The following is a 17,517-nucleotide window of genomic DNA, read 5'->3' as shown; positions in this document are numbered from 1 at the left end:
CATGTCATCACAACCTGCACTTAGTGTGAAGCAGTCTTGTCTCTGCCTGCTGTGGATCTCGCTGAAACCACCTGCCTCTGGCAGCACAAAGCGCTACTTTCCGGGCTCACTCTTTCCGTACTGGTAGCGATAGACACGCACCAAGCCCCGTGTTGTTGGAGCATTCCATACAGCGTCCAGTCCCTTATCCCCTGAACACTCACAGAATTACCAGGCCTGCTATTCTCAAAGTAACACTATACACCAGCTTGTAAGATTCACCCCATGACCAGCACTTTGCTTACCACTACAGCACTTAGGTATATTTGTTTTGTTAATATCACACAGTTCTCTTCCTTGTTTTCAAAGATGCCTGGTTGAGACCCCTTTTTCATGAAGCAAAAGCACTGTCATCCTTCCCTCTCTTCCCCCCCCCCCCCTCGAGTGAAGGGTGCCAGCGTGTTGTCTTGCCTCCAAATAGTAAAGCAAACCTTTGGAGTGCACCCACCAGGTAGGATTTTCTCCCCCTGCTGTTTTTTTTTCCTTTTCTTCCTGTTTGATTCTTTTTGAAGTCTCCACAATTCTTCATTTGCATTCAGTTAAGGTTTATGATGCGAGACCTGTTGTGAATCAGTCAATATTCAGTTTGCATGGACATTTCTTGTCTGATAGAACCTGTTTGGCACCTTTGCTGGTGACTAATACCTTTAAAACAGACTTTAAGGTCGTATTTTCAGTATATATACATAATTCCTTACATAGCATTTGTACATACATTTCACAATAATATGAATAACCAGTGACACACTGGATTTCATTTGAGACTTCACATGGTATTCTTTGGTGAACCTGAATGTACATACCAAAATCAGAAGATTGCTGTAACCTCCTTGCAAGTTGGTAGTGAGGTTCTTGGGACATGTGTACATGTGCAGAGCCAACCATGGGAAGTTCATGGGCAGAGTTGTGCATTTCTCTGTGCTGAGTGAAAGAAGCACCACTAGTGTTGAGACTTGCATTCGTGCCTTGCGGGGTGGGGGGAGAAGAGAGAGAGAGAGCATTGAGAGAACAAATCTAGGGAAAATGATTCTGCACAGCTACTTTCCCCACCAAAATGGCGTGGGGGTAAGAAACTGCAATTGAAGCAGTATAAGGAAAGGCGTTCTCCTGGCTCAGAGCCTAGAACATGAGTTACAAACGTAACTGGGTTTCATAAAGCTGAATGCTCACAGCCCATATTTAGCAAGGCCTCACACCTCTAAGACAAATATAATGTCATCTATGCTTTGCAGATGAATAACTGAGGATAGAGGTGGCCCAAGGTTAAAGGAAGTTTTGGGGAGAATTGAGACTACACCCAGGGTTTCTGATGTGGTAGATCCAAGTCTGCTCCATTATGCGCTAATATCTCAAACAAAAAAGTATTGCATCTCTGTGCTTGGCCTTGATATTTGAAAGATGTGGTGGCTAGTGTTGCAATGCTCTTAAATCTTCAGTTGAAAAAACACAATGTAAATGCAGACTGTCATGAACTCTGTGTTTTCCAGATTTGGAGGGGGAAAACCAGGGATTGAGGGCAAGAATTTAAAAAAATAGAGGTCTAAAATTAGGCCCTTAAGTGAGATTCTCAGAAATGCCTAAGTCATTTAGGTGTGCAAGTTCCAATGATTTTCTGACAAGATAATTAGGAGTTTCACACTCTACCCCTAAATCTGTACTCAACTTTTAAACTGTTTTAGAAAAACTTGGCAATAGGCATAACCACTGGGTGTGAAATCAACAGGCCATCTAATCAATATTTGAGTGAAAGTATGCTATGTTGTGCATGTGGGGTGAGCAAACTTAGCTGTGTAGTGAATGTCATTGATTGCACATTTTAAATATTGCACTTTGCCATGTGCATGCAAGCTTGGACAGGTCACTTAATTTTTCTCTTTTAAATCTTTTCCTCTCACCTGTAAAATGATGCTACTTATTAGTGCTACTTTATAAAGTGCTTTTTAAACCTAGAAATAAGTGCTGCTATTTCCGTTTCATAAATGTGAAAATGGACACAAATTTGATTTCCCTGGTTGGATTTGTGGTTAGTGGATTTGTGTGAACATTGGCAAATAAATTAACTTCTATTTACTTTACTAATCCCATATCTGAAATGGGACTACACCTCTATAAATTAACAGTGGAAGCAGCAAGTGACTCAACCCTTGCTCTGTCTTAGCTCACCCCATATCACAGTCTTTCGTGCAGGTCTTTGTGGGACAGGCAAAGACTCTGATTTAGAAAAATGAAACACTAACTTTGAATGTTATGGACCTAACAAGATGTGCAAAAATCTGTCAATTTGTTTCTGTTTGCAATCCCATTCCTCTCTTTTTGTGTCATTTTAGGTTGCCGGAGACCTGTCTCCTTTTTTATTTGTAAATCACAGATTATATAGTGAATAAATATTTCTACAAATATATTAAATATAATTATGTAACGCCATTAATATTTGTAATAGAATAATACTACATTTATTCATAAAGTAGAATAATGGTCTTACTGCAAGCAGTATACCACTAGAGAAATTGGATCACAATAAAAATTTGTGAATGCATTTTAAGGAAAATAAAAGTCAAGCCAGCAGACCACTTCAAAAAAAAAAAAAAAAAAAAAAACCCTTCCTTCCTCTCCCCACTCCCCATGCTTACCTGTCCAAGGCCTGTTCTACCAGCCTTATGAGTATCTTAACTTTATGAGTGGTCCTATTGATTACTCACAGAAATTGAGTGAAAGTAAAGAGAGTGAGCTTAAGGAACTATTAAGCTGTTCAGTCTTAATCAGAACAAGGCTATGTGCAGCGTTCTTGCAAAATTTCACTTCCTCACTCAGTAGTATATTTAATTTCTTTTTTTGACAGGCATTTTTTAAAAATACTATTTGGTCTCTCTCCGGTGCTAAAAGCTGGATGAGTAGATTTTGTGACCCTTTTGCAAGGTTGATGTACAATATATGTCACAATTTTTAGTGTGCCAGAGCAGATTATTAACAGGGTTTTGGAAGTCATTAGTATATTTAATAATAATTGGCATGTTCACCTCCCAAAAGTGTGTGTGTTTTTTTTTTTTTTTTTTTTTTTTTGGTGTGTTTTATAAAGGTATCATTTTAAGCATGGGTTTAGCAGGAAAAGAGAAGTGGTACTAAGGAGGTATTAAGTCACTTCTTAAGTGTTCATAGCCTGTCATCACATGCTGGAATTAATGTTTCAGGGCAGTGAAATACTAATGTTTTGACTAGAGCTGTCCATTAATTGCAGTTAACTAAAAAAAATTAATCGTGATTAAAAAAGTTAATCTCTATTAATCGCACTGTTAAGCAATCGAATACCAATTGAAATTTATTACAGGTTTCAGAGTAGCAGCCGTGTTAGTCTGTATCCGCAAAAAGAACAGGAGTACTTGTGGCACCTTAGAAACTAACAAATTTATTTGAGCATAAGCTTTCGTGGGCTTATGCTCAAGTAAATTTGTTAGTATCTAAGGTGCCATAAGTACCTGTTCTTTTTGCAAAATTTATTACATATTTTTGTATAGTTTTTCTACTTTTTGAAATATGTTGATTTCCATTACAACACAATACAAAGTGTACAGTGCTCACTTTATATTTATTACAAATATTTACACTGTAAAAATGATAAACTAAAGAGAGAGTATTTTTCAATTCACGTCCAAGTACTGTATTACAATCCCTTTATCGTGAAAGTGTAACTTACAAATGTAGAATTTTGTTATTACATTGTCTTAGCAAATGACTGAACAAGAAGTAGGACTGAGTGGACTTGTAGGCTCTAAAGTTTTACGTAACTGTACTCAAAAACAAAACAAACAATTTTGTTTACATTTATGGGAGATACTGTTGCCTGCTTCTTGTTTACAATGTCACCTGAAAGTGAGAACAGGTGTTCCCATGACACTAGTGTATTTTTCTCCAAATGTCTTGAATGGTGGGCTCACTGTAGTGTTGTGTACTCTAGTCCTGTAGTTCTTAGAATAAAATTAAGAAATTGGTGAGCATTTCAAAGGTCTCTAATATGCTCTTTGGTGTCTCAACACTTTTTTCTAAATGAGAACACTATGGAATGTGGAATCAGTTCTTGAATATAATTTAATAATTTTAAATGAAGCCTTTTTTGAACTTATAGAATGGTCTAATGATATGTGGCTTTTAAAGTTAACGTTACAAACATTTATTATTGCATAGGCATTACTAAAGTTATCTTCATTAGTCCGCGTACTCCTAGCATTACTGATTGTCACAGTTCCTAGGCTAACCACACCTCTGACTGCTTTTGGTCTCCTTGAGTGTACTTCGTCAGGCTGCTAGCTGTCACCTTTCTCAGGATAGAATCATGTGATTTCCCCCACTCTTGTACTGGGTTCTGGGAGTAGTCCTCTGGGTATCAATTGTGATTGCCTCTGCTGGTCTGACGTTTGCCCAGCACCTAAAATCTGTTTCCTCTGGCAGCAATGACAGTGGTAACTAGTGACCAAACATCCTTCTCAAAGTAAAATATTATTTACTTAGAACAAAAATATCTCAGTGAAAACATTTTAAAACAATAAACACTCTGCCTGCATGCTTGCTTCTTTCGAAGGCTTACCATTCCCTGGAACTGGGGAAGGCTCAGGCTTGTTTACACTTCTGCAGGAGATGTGGCTGTCTGAGGTCACTGACAGCTTCCAGCCCCTGGCAACTGACAATCACCCCCCTATTGTCAGAGGGCTTTTAGCTGGTCAGTATCCTTTTGATCTCGTTTATTTGCTGGAGACAGGACATAGGATTGTGGAAGTCGGTAGTTTCGCCTGTTGTCTTTCAAGTGTGTGCTGCGATATTCTTATCTGAGGAGCAATTGATTTGCCTCCCTAAACAGTCCCCATTACATTCAAGCATTATAGGTGAATAATAAACATATTGGGGCAGTAGAATAAGTTAGTCTATTTCAGTAATTAGGTTACATATCAGATCTTAAACTATTCAAAAGCATCTCCATGTCATCACACTTCATTTCAGATTTATTTTAAGGAAGAGTCTGATCTTTGACACACCGTTGCATACAATTCTGATCTAGGAAAGGGCTGTACTTTGTACAGGTCACAGCAGACTCACAAAGCTACATGCAATGTAACTGTAGTCAACTACCTATTACTGGTAAGTATTGAACCGAGAAACACAAGTAATTGAAAAGTCAGAAAATTGAATGGTGGAAGCTAATTCAGTTTGCCTTTTTTCCCTTAAGCAATAGCTTCATACAATTATTTCTGTGTACATCAGCAAGCATACACAAGGCAGCTTCAGGAAGGTACCTTTTCTATAAGTAGTTTTAATTTCAAAGTTAGCATGTTAAATAATAGAATTTAAGATTTAAATGTTATAAATTTGCATGTGATTTAAGCTAATATATATACACATCAAATTTTAAAATAATAAAAGTACATTTTTATCGCATATGTAATTTACATCTAATGTCCACCTTATTACTCTGTATACTGAAACATCTACAGACCATTTTATAAAAACAGTTCCTCCTCTCGGTTAGTTTGCGTATGCAAAGATTAGCAAAAAGTTGAGCTGTGTGCATGCATATATGAGGTGTTCTTGTATATCATTGGTTCTCAATCTGCAGCTCGCGGGCCACTTGCAGCCAAATCAGCACACAGCTACAGTCCATGTGACCTCATTGGCATACAGGTAGTATATATATTGTGTGGATGCCACCCACATTACACAGAGAGAGCTGCATATGCAGCCTACAATGGTAAATAGGTTGAGAACCACCATTATATATGAACACACATGGTAGCTGTAAGCTGGAGTTGGGAGTAGCAGGAAGTTCTGCTCAGGGAACCCAACCTTCAGGCAGCAAAGATGATCCACTGAAGAGCATAAGGAGGATTTGTTTACAAATGTCGAAGGCTGTGTGTCTGTCACAGAATACTTTCCATGACTTCTGCAGCGGCCGGTGCTGCCTCAGGGGCTGTCCGAATTGGGCAGGCACTGGGCAGTTTGGGTGTGTGGGAGGGGGCTCAGGGCTGGGGGTTGGAGTGTGGGAAGATGAGGGCTCTGGCTGGGGGAGCGGGCTCTGGGGTGGGGCCTGAGATGAGGGGTTTGGGGTGAGGGTGCGGGCTCTGGGGTAGAGCCAGGGATGAGGAGTTTGGGGTGCAGGCTGCCCCAGGGGTTGCAGAGGGGAGAGAGGACTTGCACTCCCTCCCGCCCTCTCTTACCGTAGCAGCCCGGGACTGGGGGAGAGGTGCATCTGCGCGGCCCTTGACAGCTTGCTGCATGGCTGTGCGGCTTAGAGGGAACTTAAGAGGGGAGGGGAGTTGGCTTCTTATGTGGGGACCAATGCTGGAGACTAAAGATCCCAATATTTTGTATTTCTCACAGAATAGCAGGTTTAGTCTTCAGGTTGTTTGGAGAGTGGTAAAACATTAAATGCATATGTTTGAGTAGATGAATGTGAAGACATGTGAGGGGGCAGGTGGAAGAGAGTACAGAACGAGTTAAAAAGTAAAGTATTGAGAGATTTGAGAGTGAAAAGTGGAGAGAAGTAGACAATACAGTAAGACGGGGTGGGGGGGGGAGAGAAGATAGCTATAAAGAGGAGGAGATAGAGAAAGAAACAGACACTATGGAAAAGAGAGGGGGAGAGATTCCAAGATCTGTTTCAGGAAAGAAGGGAATAGAGGAGTGAAGCCACAATGGAAAAGAGGGGATAACAAAAATGAGAAATATAATAAGTTACACTTTTAAGTTACTAAATAAAAAGTTTGACAGTTAGCATTAAATACAGTATGCAACAGTGGTTCTCAAATTTTGTACTGGTGACCCCTATCACATAGCAAGCCTCTGAGAGCAACCCCCCCTTACAAATTAAAAACATTTCTTAATATATTTAAGACCATTATAAATGCTGGAAGCAAAGCGGAATTTGGGGTGTAGGTTGACAGCTTGCAACCCCCCATGTAATAACCTCATCACCCCCTGAGTGGTCCCAACCCCCAGTTTGAAAACCCCTGAAGAAATGGTGCACAATTTTATTCCTTTAAATTGCAAGGGTCTTGACTGCTTAAATATTTTTCATCCTGGCCAGTAGGCACAGTTCTTGGGCTAACTAGGAGAGTCAGGTAAATTTTCAGACGTTGATAATACATACAAACGATTGGAAATCCTGAATAGGTTCTAAATTGCCCTGGCTGGAAACACACATTCTGTTGTCATTTGGGAAGTGGAGGACTCAATTTCAGGTCCCTGTTCCAAATGCATGGAAAAGGCTGTAATGTACAGACTTACACATTTTAAAGTGTGTATGAAATTTTAAAATAATGAACCAACTTTTAATCAGACTTGGATTCTTTCTCCATCCTGTGTGAGGAATATGAAATAAATCAAATTTGACATTGGATATCATCCCTCATTGTCTTAAGCAAAAGGCCACCTAGATGATGTGGGGAAAAAAAGTCTCCTGTGTATTTTTCCCCACCATTTCTGGGAATTTTGCTGAAACTTAATAAATACTTCATTTTTTGGCTGAGATGAGACACTGAAAACTTCAGCCCAAATTAATTTGGATGGGGGGAAAATAAGTCGAGTTTAAAATAGAACCTGGAACTCAATATTAACTATAAAGTTTGCTACTAATGAAGCCCATACAGGCAAACCCTGTCTCTTGCAAACTCCAGGTGTTTCAAAATTGTTTTTAGCCCAAAGTATCTGTGTTCCCCAGTCTTAAGCTACCATACACCCCCCAGATTTTACAAAAGTTTTGTACCCCCCCCCCCCCCCGCCAAGATAATTGATTTTACAAAAGTTTACTTGTAATAGCCTAAAAGAAATTTTGAACCCCGGCACCATAGAGATGCTTACTGGCAAACATAATTATTTTTTAATGTGGAACTCCTGCATCTAAAATGAGTTGGTATTTATAATTATTTTTCTTAATTTTATCCAGATTTTCTACCTGTCAAAGGCATATGCCCTCATTGAGTTCCAACTAGGTGGTGAATTTTGTGTTAACTGGAAAACATAAAATGCTGCTTTTTTTTTTTTTTAAAGCAAGCTTGTTTTAACTTTTTTTAATTGCAGCATAACTCCACAAATTTACCAGAAATATTTCTTCAGACAGATTAAAATATGAGACGTTTCAGCACAAACAGCCTTTTTTAATATAAATGATTAAAAATAGTGGCTTACTGTTTGACTCTGACAGATTTATTGATTATGGTCATGGGAATGAATTTGCAATAAAGAATAGTTATTGGTCTGACAATTATATATTATATATTTCTTGATAGATACCCAGCAACATATTGATATGTTTGATATTTGAAAATTGGAATTTTGGTGCAATTGAGAGTTAACATTGACTAACTATAATGGCTAGGAAAGAGACATTCTGAGTAAAATGAAGGAGAGGAAAGGGAACAGTTAGAAAAGAGAAAAAAAATAATGGTAACTAAAGATATTTGCCCTTGTCATTCAGACTAGAAATATTGTTTTCTGAAAATCCATTTTGAATGTTGATATGCAAAAGTATTTGTGAGGAGGGGTAAGTAACCTTAAAAAAGGAATGGGTACATGACCTTTACTTCTAAATATTGACTTTCTCTCCCCCCCCCCCCTTTTATGGATGGATAAAATGGGATATACATTTAATTGTTATTAAACACACAGACATTGGGGTCTCCTTATTTGAGTATGTCTGAAATTTATTTTCATGGTTTTTCTCCCTGTCTAAGTGCTAATACACCCCGTGGATTTTTAGGACAGCATATCACAATGTGACACCTGTTGTTTGTGTGAAATTTACTTAATTTCAGCAGAAAAGCTTTTGTTGCAACACACTTTCAGCCATATTCAGTCAAATATCCCTTTGGAGTATATAGAACAGATAAGTTTCTGTGGCACCTAATACTTACTTAGCTGACGCATTTGGTATTTCTACATAGCTGTGGAATACTAGCACTGGCTTTCTGTTCTGTTTCCTTGCTTGTGTAGACACTGCACCTATGATGGTATAATGGTACTGGCTACTACTGATACCCTCCGTCAGAGCAGTATCTAAAAAACAAAAAACAAACTGTCAGCACAGGCATACCAAATCCAGATATAAGTAATGGCAAATACTTGTAGAATGATAGGGGAGGGGATCAGGGGAAAACTTGCATCAACCATTTGAAGCTAGTAGTTCTGCTCCCAGAACCAAAAGATTGTCTATCAGTTTTACACATCTTAATACACTTTGCAACTTTTTATTTAGTAATTTTGTTGCATGATACATATGCACAAAGCAGTGAATGCACCAACTTGGCAGGAGCTGATGTGCTTTGGTGAAGGGTTTTTTCTGTACTTGTTGAAATGCTTTAGCTATCAAAGATCTCTTTGATCAGTGTATTAGTAGGGAATTAGTGCTTTGGAAAGGTCCAAGACCAACATCCCTGGATACTGGATTGTTCTCTTTGGTAACAGAACAACTATGAGAATATAGGATTTGCCATAGTAGAACAGACCGGGGGTCTCTAACAGTAGACAGTACTAGATGTTTCAGAAAGAAGTGCATTGGACAGTTATGAAATAAACTATCGAAGGGGGAGGTTTCTTCCTAACTCCTGTCAGTTAGGGATAGTCTACACTGCAGCTGGAAGGGTGTTTCCCATCATGGGTAGACCGATACGCTAGCTCTGCTCCAGCTAGTATGCTGAATACAGCATTGTGGCCATAGTGGTACAAGCGGCAGCTCAGGAGAGCCATCTGGGTGCAAATTCCCCTGGTATCATGGATATGTACTTAGGTAGTTAGCTGATGCTGCTGTGATCACACTGCTATTTTTAGCAGACTGGCTTGAGTGTCTGTCTGCCCGCCCAGACTTGGAAGTCTGTCCCAGTTTTTGTTTAGATGTTACCCATTGTGCTTGAAACCATGAAGCTGAAGGGTTTGTCTGCGCTGGGTGATACCATAGTAAAAGGGGGTAGTGCTTGATGGGAGGTGGGAATCTAGGTCCCAGTCAAGGTCTCATGGGAGTCCACAAGGAAGAAGGTAGGACAGATGAACCCAATTCTATAGTTGCTGTTCTGGTTGATGTTGGCAGCTGTTGCTGTGGAGCTTCATAGATTTCAAGGCCAGAAGGGATAGTTATGATCACCTGCTCTAACCTCTTGTACAACACAGGCCATAGAACTCCCTGAATTACTTCCTATTTGAACTAAAATATGTTTCTTTAAAACAAATCCATTCTTGACTTAAAAGTTGCCAGTGATGGAGAATCGGTAAACTGTTTGTGGCTAACTATTCTCACTGTTAAAAATGTACACCTTATTTCTAGTCTCAATTGATGTAGTTTCAACTTCCAGCCATTAGATTTTATTAAACCTTTTGTCTGCTAGACCGAAGAGCCCAAAAAGACTCTCGGAAAGACTGTTTTGTGGTGACTGTCTTGAAAGAGAATTATTTCTTATAAAGCATTTCCTATGTGAAGGTCGTTGGTACTGTTATATGGCACAGTATCCCTTAGGATAAAATTTATCTAGTGTAAGAGGATAGTCTCATTATCCGTATCTTATTTTTAATTGTTTGTATTTAGTAGCTTATTGTGGCCAAAATGCACCAGAGTTGGCCAATCCAGTTTTAAGCCACTACTCCATGAGATTAGCAAAGGTGGTAAAATACAGTATTACATTATGACAATAACAAAATAATGTTTGAAATCACATAGACGCAGATAGTTTGAGGAAAGGGTTGACAAGTGACAACCACATCCTGTATGGCTGCATGATTAGTTATGAAGATAGCAAAAATATGTTAAGTGACTGGAAACCAATAAATGTCAATGACGAAATTCATCTCTGTAGTAACTGCAAGCTCTAGTGAAGTAACAGGGATGAACTGGGCTGAATGTGTCACAGGATACGTGCAATTCTCTCGTATAGTTTCTTTGCATTTTTGACTGTCATGGGATGTAACTGTGCTTAAAGAGATCAGCAAAATGTCACCACTATTTCAACAAGCTGAGACTTCGACATATTTGAATGAGATCCTTATTCAACTGAGTTGTTCTTTCAGCAGTCAGTCAGCATTACAACAGAGGAGAGGCAGACTCAACTTACGCAAGTAATGAGATTTATGCAAAACACACACAACCTTCTGAAGGTAAAATGAAAGGTATAGACAGAGTATATGATACAGATTTTTTTGGTTTGTATTTAGATTTAGAAATATAATGGAGCGGGGGAGGGGGGGAAAGCAGGCCACCTGCAGCCATTTCCTCTTCTTCCTTCATCCCCCACTCCGAAGACTTTTGCAGGAGTAAGCAGATGCCATATTGTGAGTTTAATGTTCTATTTGAAGTCGTACATCATTTGACATCACATCTGGTTGCTGTGGAAATGATGTGTCACAAATAGAAAATGAGTACTTCAGTTAGGGAATAAACTATAGAAGGAGATGCAGTGTTGTCTTCTTTTTAAAGACACATGGTTATGGTAATCAGAAGTGAAGTGTGAAAATCACAGGTAATAGTCCTATCATGCATTTTATATAGTGCTTTTCATCCTAAAAGATTGAAAAGAACTGAAAGAATTGCAGATTCTGCCACTGAAAAAACAGCCTGTCCTGGAATTGAGTATGTCTGATAATTTTAAGTTGTCTGAGATACAAATTCTTTATAACATAACTTACAATTATTCAGAAAAAATAAACTATTTGTGTTTAAAAATTGTGTGTGATAGAAATGAATGATTTGGACTGTATTGTTTGTTCTCCAGTGATCTCCATATGTCTTTGAACCTTTGATTTCAGAAGAATCATTGTTATACCTAACTCAAGACCCATTTAGAAATCCAAAGAATTTAGTTCATGTAATGTGACCTTGATGCCTCCTGAGCCGGCAGCGTGTGGCAGCTTTGAAAGGGGGATGGGAAATCAGGCATCATATAGTCAGGCATAAATAATTCAAGGGGAAACTAAACCTGCTGATAGAGGCATGCTCTGTTTAACAGTAAAGCTTTGTACAGTCAGCAAGATATCTTGATAAGTATGTGACCTGCCATAGAATGTCAGTTAACTGCTGTCAAGCAAATTGATTTGTGCTAGAGATGGCAAACTGAATTAAGGTTAGGAAAACAAAAAGATGTTCTATTTTCTGGTGCCTTTAACTAACAGAAAATTGTAAACATGAAAAGAGAGGAACATACTACTGTTCGAAACCTGTACTTAAAATGCATGAAAAAAATCTGGTAACTGAGAGAGTTTTTCCTCAAGTTGTTCAATTAGTCGTAGGAGCCTCCTTGACACACAGTGGTTAGCACATAAAGTCTTCTTAACTACTTGGCAGCAATTCACTTGTTATGATGGCAAAAATAAACAAAATCTGTTTTCTCTTAATGGAATGGCATAAATCAGAATACTGTTTTAAAGCAGTATCCTGATGTATTTTTTTGAAAATGTTACTATTAAATATCAGCTTATCAGAATGTAGTGACATAGCCGAAAGAGGAATTGGCATACCATATCAGATCATTTAGTCCAGGAGGATACTGTGTCTGCCAATGATCGCATCAGGTGCTTCAGAGAAGGCCCAAGAAATCCTGTGGTGAAGGATCATGGAAAAACCTGTAGACTTGGACTTCTTCCTAATCGTCATCAGTTAAAGATTGGTTCATGTCTTGGACCGTGGGGGTGGTTATATCCCTTCTGATTTTCTGTCCAACATAACTGGCTGATCTTTTTGATCATACTAAGCTCTGGCCTCCATCATATCTTGTGGCAATGAGTTCCATAGGTATTGCTTATTTAAGTGTTGCCTTATATAACTTGTTTCTCCATTTCATAGAATGACCCCTTGCTTTTGTAATACAAGAGAAGGTAAATGTGTTGAATGATCAAAGAATTATTTTGTTTACCTCTGTTATGCCTCCTCACTACACTAAACAGCTGCAGTCTTTTCAGCCTCTTCATATGGGACTTTTTCCTTGTCTCTTTCTTTGCCATCTTTCTTTTGGACCCCTTCTATTTTTGTTCTTTTTTGAGATAGGGTAGCCAGAACTGCAGATGATATTCCAAATGAAGGTGTACCATCAGCTTCTATAAAACATATTTCCTATGTTCGGCATCCCAACACTTGAGCTGTCTCCAGAAGAAACATTTGGGTGTTTTATTGAAGACTTATAGTTAATTCAGAACCCAGCAGTTTGCATTAGTGCAGTCTGTTTTTTGTTCCACTTTGCCTTGATAGTCATGATCGAATTTTGTCTTTGTTTGCTACCCCTGTGCCTAAATTGTTAGGTCATTCTGAGGTTCCGCAGCGTTTTCTCTAGTCTTCACTAAGCGAAATAATTTTTTGTTATCTGTATATTTTTCACATTAATGTTCATTCATCCACTCGTCTGGATCAGTAATAAGATACTACAGGTCCTGGAACAGATCCTTGTGGTACCCCAGTATTAACCCTTTGTCATAATGAAAGTTGATCACTTATTCCTACTGATTTTCTGTTTTACCCACTTCCTGATGGTATTTTTACCTCTCCTCTGATGCATAGTTAGTTCCTTGAATAACATCTTGTGAGGGATTCTTGACCAAGACTTTTTTGAAAGTCCAAATAGCAGATAAAATATAGTTTATTTTGTGAAACATTTAAAGATTTCTAGTAGGTTAAAGAGGAATTGTTTTCTTTACAGAAACTATGCTATCTTCTTATATCATTTTTCTCAAGGTGTTTTATAATTACTTAGTATCTGTCTTTTCAAACAATGTATCTGCAGTGGAACTAAGTTTATTGGTCTGTCATTTCCCACAATATTTCCTAGTACCTTTTTTAAAATGATAGGCACTGGGACAATATTTACAACTTTTTGGTCCTCTCTGTCATATTAGGTAATCTGTTTTATTTTTAAAAAAACAGGAGTACTTGTGGCACCTTAGAGACTAACAAATTTATTAGAGCNATTAATAGAATTAAGGAAGATAACTTAAGTTATCTTTTCTGTAATGTCTTTATTTCTTTACATCAACCTTCACTATAAGAGATATTGGTGAGATACCCATCTCAGTCTTACTCTGTTTAAAAAAGAAAAGATAAAGTGCTATTGGAGATTGATATGTCAAAAGAGGAGGTTGTTGAATAAGTTTGGTAACGGATAAAGTCCCCAAACAGATGGCAAACATTTGGAGGAACTTTAAAAATAAAGACAGGTTTCAGAGTAGCAGCCGTGTTAGTCTGTATCCGCAAAAAGAAGAACAGGAGTACTTGTGGCACCTTAGAGACTAACAAATTTATTAGAGCATAAGCTTTCGTGGACTACAGCCCACTTCTTCGGATACGTGGGCTGTAGTCCACGAAAGCTTATGCTCTAATAAATTTGTTAGTCTCTAAGGTGCCACAAGTACTCCTGTTCTTCTTTTTGCGGATACAGACTAACACGGCTGCTACTCTGAAACCTGTCTTTATTTTTAAAGTTCCTCCAAATGTTTGCCATCTGTTTGGGGACTTTATCCGTTACCAAACTTATTCAACAACCTCCTCTTTTGACATATCAATCTCCAATAGCACTTTATCTTTTCTTTTTTAAACAGAGTAAGACTGAGATGGGTATCTCACCAATATCTCTTATAGTGAAGGTTGATGTAAAGAAATAAAGACATTACAGAAAAGATAACTTAAGTTATCTTCCTTAATTCTATTAATCCAAAGAAACCACTAGTCTTCATATGCTTAATTTCATATGTTTTCTTTTCTTAGCTTTTTGCTCTTCAAATCTTTGAGCCTTCCTAATACCAGTACTTTCTACCTGCCATAGCTTGTGCTCCTTTCTTTTGAATTTGTTAGATTGGATTTTCATTTTCTGAAGGTTATTTGTTTTGGCTCAAATAACCACGAGGATTTTATGTACTTAAGGGTGTTAGTGCAGCATCATGCCAAATGAGGTTTTGTTTTATTTTTCTTTTAAATCCGTATACTTGCCTACCCAAATTCTTCTCCTATAGATCATGTTTACTTGTATACTTCACTGTAAAATATCTCTAAAACACAAAGTTTAAAAAAAGAAAACCTGCAATACCGTAACTGATTACTATAAAAGTATGTGGGAAAGAGATTATTGGTAGAAGCAGGGGCTTTAATAAGAATATAGACTGTCTCAGAATTCGAGTTGAGGAGACCATAAAACAGAACATGCATGGGTACAAATATCAGATAATTAGATAAACAGACTAGGGTGTATTACTTGCCTTTGGATTAATACAGTGAAAGGGTAAGAGTTGTTCATCTGTTTTGATTTTTAAATGGATTCATTTTGTTCATCTACACATACATACCATATATTTTTTAATGGTTTAGGATCGTCAATACTTTTTTAAAAAAGCTTTTTGTTTCAGTGAAACTCATTTTAAGCATCAGAATCAGTTTGATAGCAGAGGAGGTTTTAAAATGGAATGGAATTGTACTGAACACCTTGAGGTACTTTTGAAGTGATTGCTTAAAGGTTGCTGTTAGAAGTACTTCGATAAAAGTCTCTTGTGTCTATTAAATGTTAACTGTTGGGTATATTAACTTAGTCCCTGAATTTATTAGCAGAAGTTTTAAATTATTCCAATAAGCTAAAAATAGTGCTAAATTTCTGTTCTTTGGTAACATCTGAAGGGGTTAATGTCAACGTTTTACTTGTATATAAAGAATTCCCTAAATGTGTTTTGAAATTTTTGTGTTTTTAAGCTTCACAATGAAGATGATCCTCCAGAGTCAACTGTTGAGGAGCCATCCACTTCTACAGAGACTGCACAAAATTCTCAGCCAGCAGCTTTATCTGAAGCAGATGTTTCTCCTCCACCTTATTGTAGTATTGCTGTAGAAGCAGCTGCAACCTCAGGTATTTTTCCTTTATTATATAACAGCTCTAGGTAGTATTACTGTTGGAGAGGATCATGAGTCAGCTACTGATTTGGGGGCGTATGATGCCGCCTTTTCAGTAGCGTATTTTTCTTTTTTTGTGTGTGTGTGTGTGTGGTTTTTTTTTTTTTTTTTTAAACCAAAACCCAGGCAACTTTTGGAATTGTGCTGACTGCCTAAATTACCATACTGTGCAAATAGCGTAGTATTAGCTCAAGATATCCCTTAATTTTTTTTAATTTTTTTTTGAAGTTCTGTGTACTTTAACTCCACAGTCAATCTTTGGCTCTTATTCAGAGTAGTCCCCAGGTTTGCAGGATCAGGGCCACAATGCATACATTTCCCATGTGGATACCATGAATAAATGTCCACACATATGAAGTATTTGCAAAAGAAGCACCTCTGCTGGCGTCATTTAATCAGCTGCAGAATCCGGTTATATGCTGATGCCGGGGTATAAAGGGAAGCCAAGTACTAGACACTTGTTAATATTGCTTGGCTTTGCAAGGTATTAATATTTTGTACACATAAGTAAAATGTCCTAAAACAAAATTTGTTGTCCATGTTACTTTTTTAAAAGCAATATTTTACATACTAACTTAGCAAAATCGAGCCATTCCAAGAATAAGCAATTGTCCTGCCTCGGTAGACCAACTTCAGTTTGCAGCAGGGCTCTGTAGTTGATGAAATGTGACATGACCAGGAGAGGCCTCAGTTCACTAATTTTTTTTTTTTTTTTTTTTTTATTAAAGGATCTGAAACTTCTTTTAGGATGTTTCTTTGCACCCTTCTTCCACCATCAGATACAATAATTTGCATATGAGTGGAACACTTGCATTTGCTTTTTAGCAGAATGTAATCTTAGTTCCAAAACTCTTTGCCCTTTTGCAGTATCTAGGTCAAACTTTAAATTAATTACTTTTGAGCTGCAGCACTAGGCATCTTTAAATTTGTGATTCACTCTTTCCTGTTCTTTAAAAAAATAAATAAATAAAAAACCAAAAAACTTCTCACAATGTCTGTAAACACTTATAGGTCAAGTTGCTGTAGAACAAAGAGACTGAAATTAATGACTGTACAGTTTAAATGTCACCAGCCTTGCTGTTACTTTAGTGCGCATTCTTTAAGATGGCTGTAGTCTATGGTTCTTGTTGATATTTTTCTGAGATACAAAGCATGAAACTCATTTTTTCTTTTTAACAGAAACAGAAACACATAATGAATTTTACCCTGTACCACCTCCATATAGTGTAGCTACCTCTCTTCCTACTTACGATGAAGCAGAGAAAGCCAAAGCTGCAGCAATGGCAGCTGCTGCAGCAGAAGCTGCCCAAAGAGTAAGTGAACTATCTCTAAAAATCTTTTGGGGAATCTGTAAACCAGGTTGATTTTGATAATGTACAGTACTCTAAAGTAGTGATTTAAAAAGCATTTAGGCCCACACTTTAACCTTTTTTTATAATAATTGTTATTGAGAGATGTCTTTTGGATGCTAAATAGCTTTTAAATTATAGTTAGATATTTGCAAGGCATTCTGAAGATGTGAAGTGCTATAGAACTGTAGAGCATTTCTTTGAAATACATCCGTTTGCTTATCACTTTAAAAAGCTACATTCTCTGTT

The 17,517-nt window shown here is 37.6% G+C and overlaps 1 protein-coding gene across 2 annotated transcripts in view; it reads left to right on the top strand.

The window, feature by feature from the left end:
- Positions 1 to 17,517, top strand: part of NDFIP2 (Nedd4 family interacting protein 2) — a 69,571-nt gene that overhangs the window by 13,187 nt on the left and 38,867 nt on the right. For both annotated transcript variants that reach the window (XM_034758279.1, XM_034758281.1), the window contains exons 2-3: positions 15,722 to 15,875; positions 17,099 to 17,232. In XM_034758279.1, coding sequence (XP_034614170.1) covers positions 15,722 to 15,875; positions 17,099 to 17,232 — 288 coding nt within the window. The remainder of the gene's footprint in view (positions 1 to 15,721; positions 15,876 to 17,098; positions 17,233 to 17,517) is intronic.

The sequence above is a fragment of the Trachemys scripta genome, chromosome 1, assembly GCF_013100865.1.
Source record: "Trachemys scripta elegans isolate TJP31775 chromosome 1, CAS_Tse_1.0, whole genome shotgun sequence".
Taxonomy (NCBI): Eukaryota; Metazoa; Chordata; order Testudines; family Emydidae; genus Trachemys; species Trachemys scripta.
The sequence above is the reverse complement of the archived record's forward strand: the minus strand, read 5'-3'. Positions and strand labels throughout refer to the sequence as shown.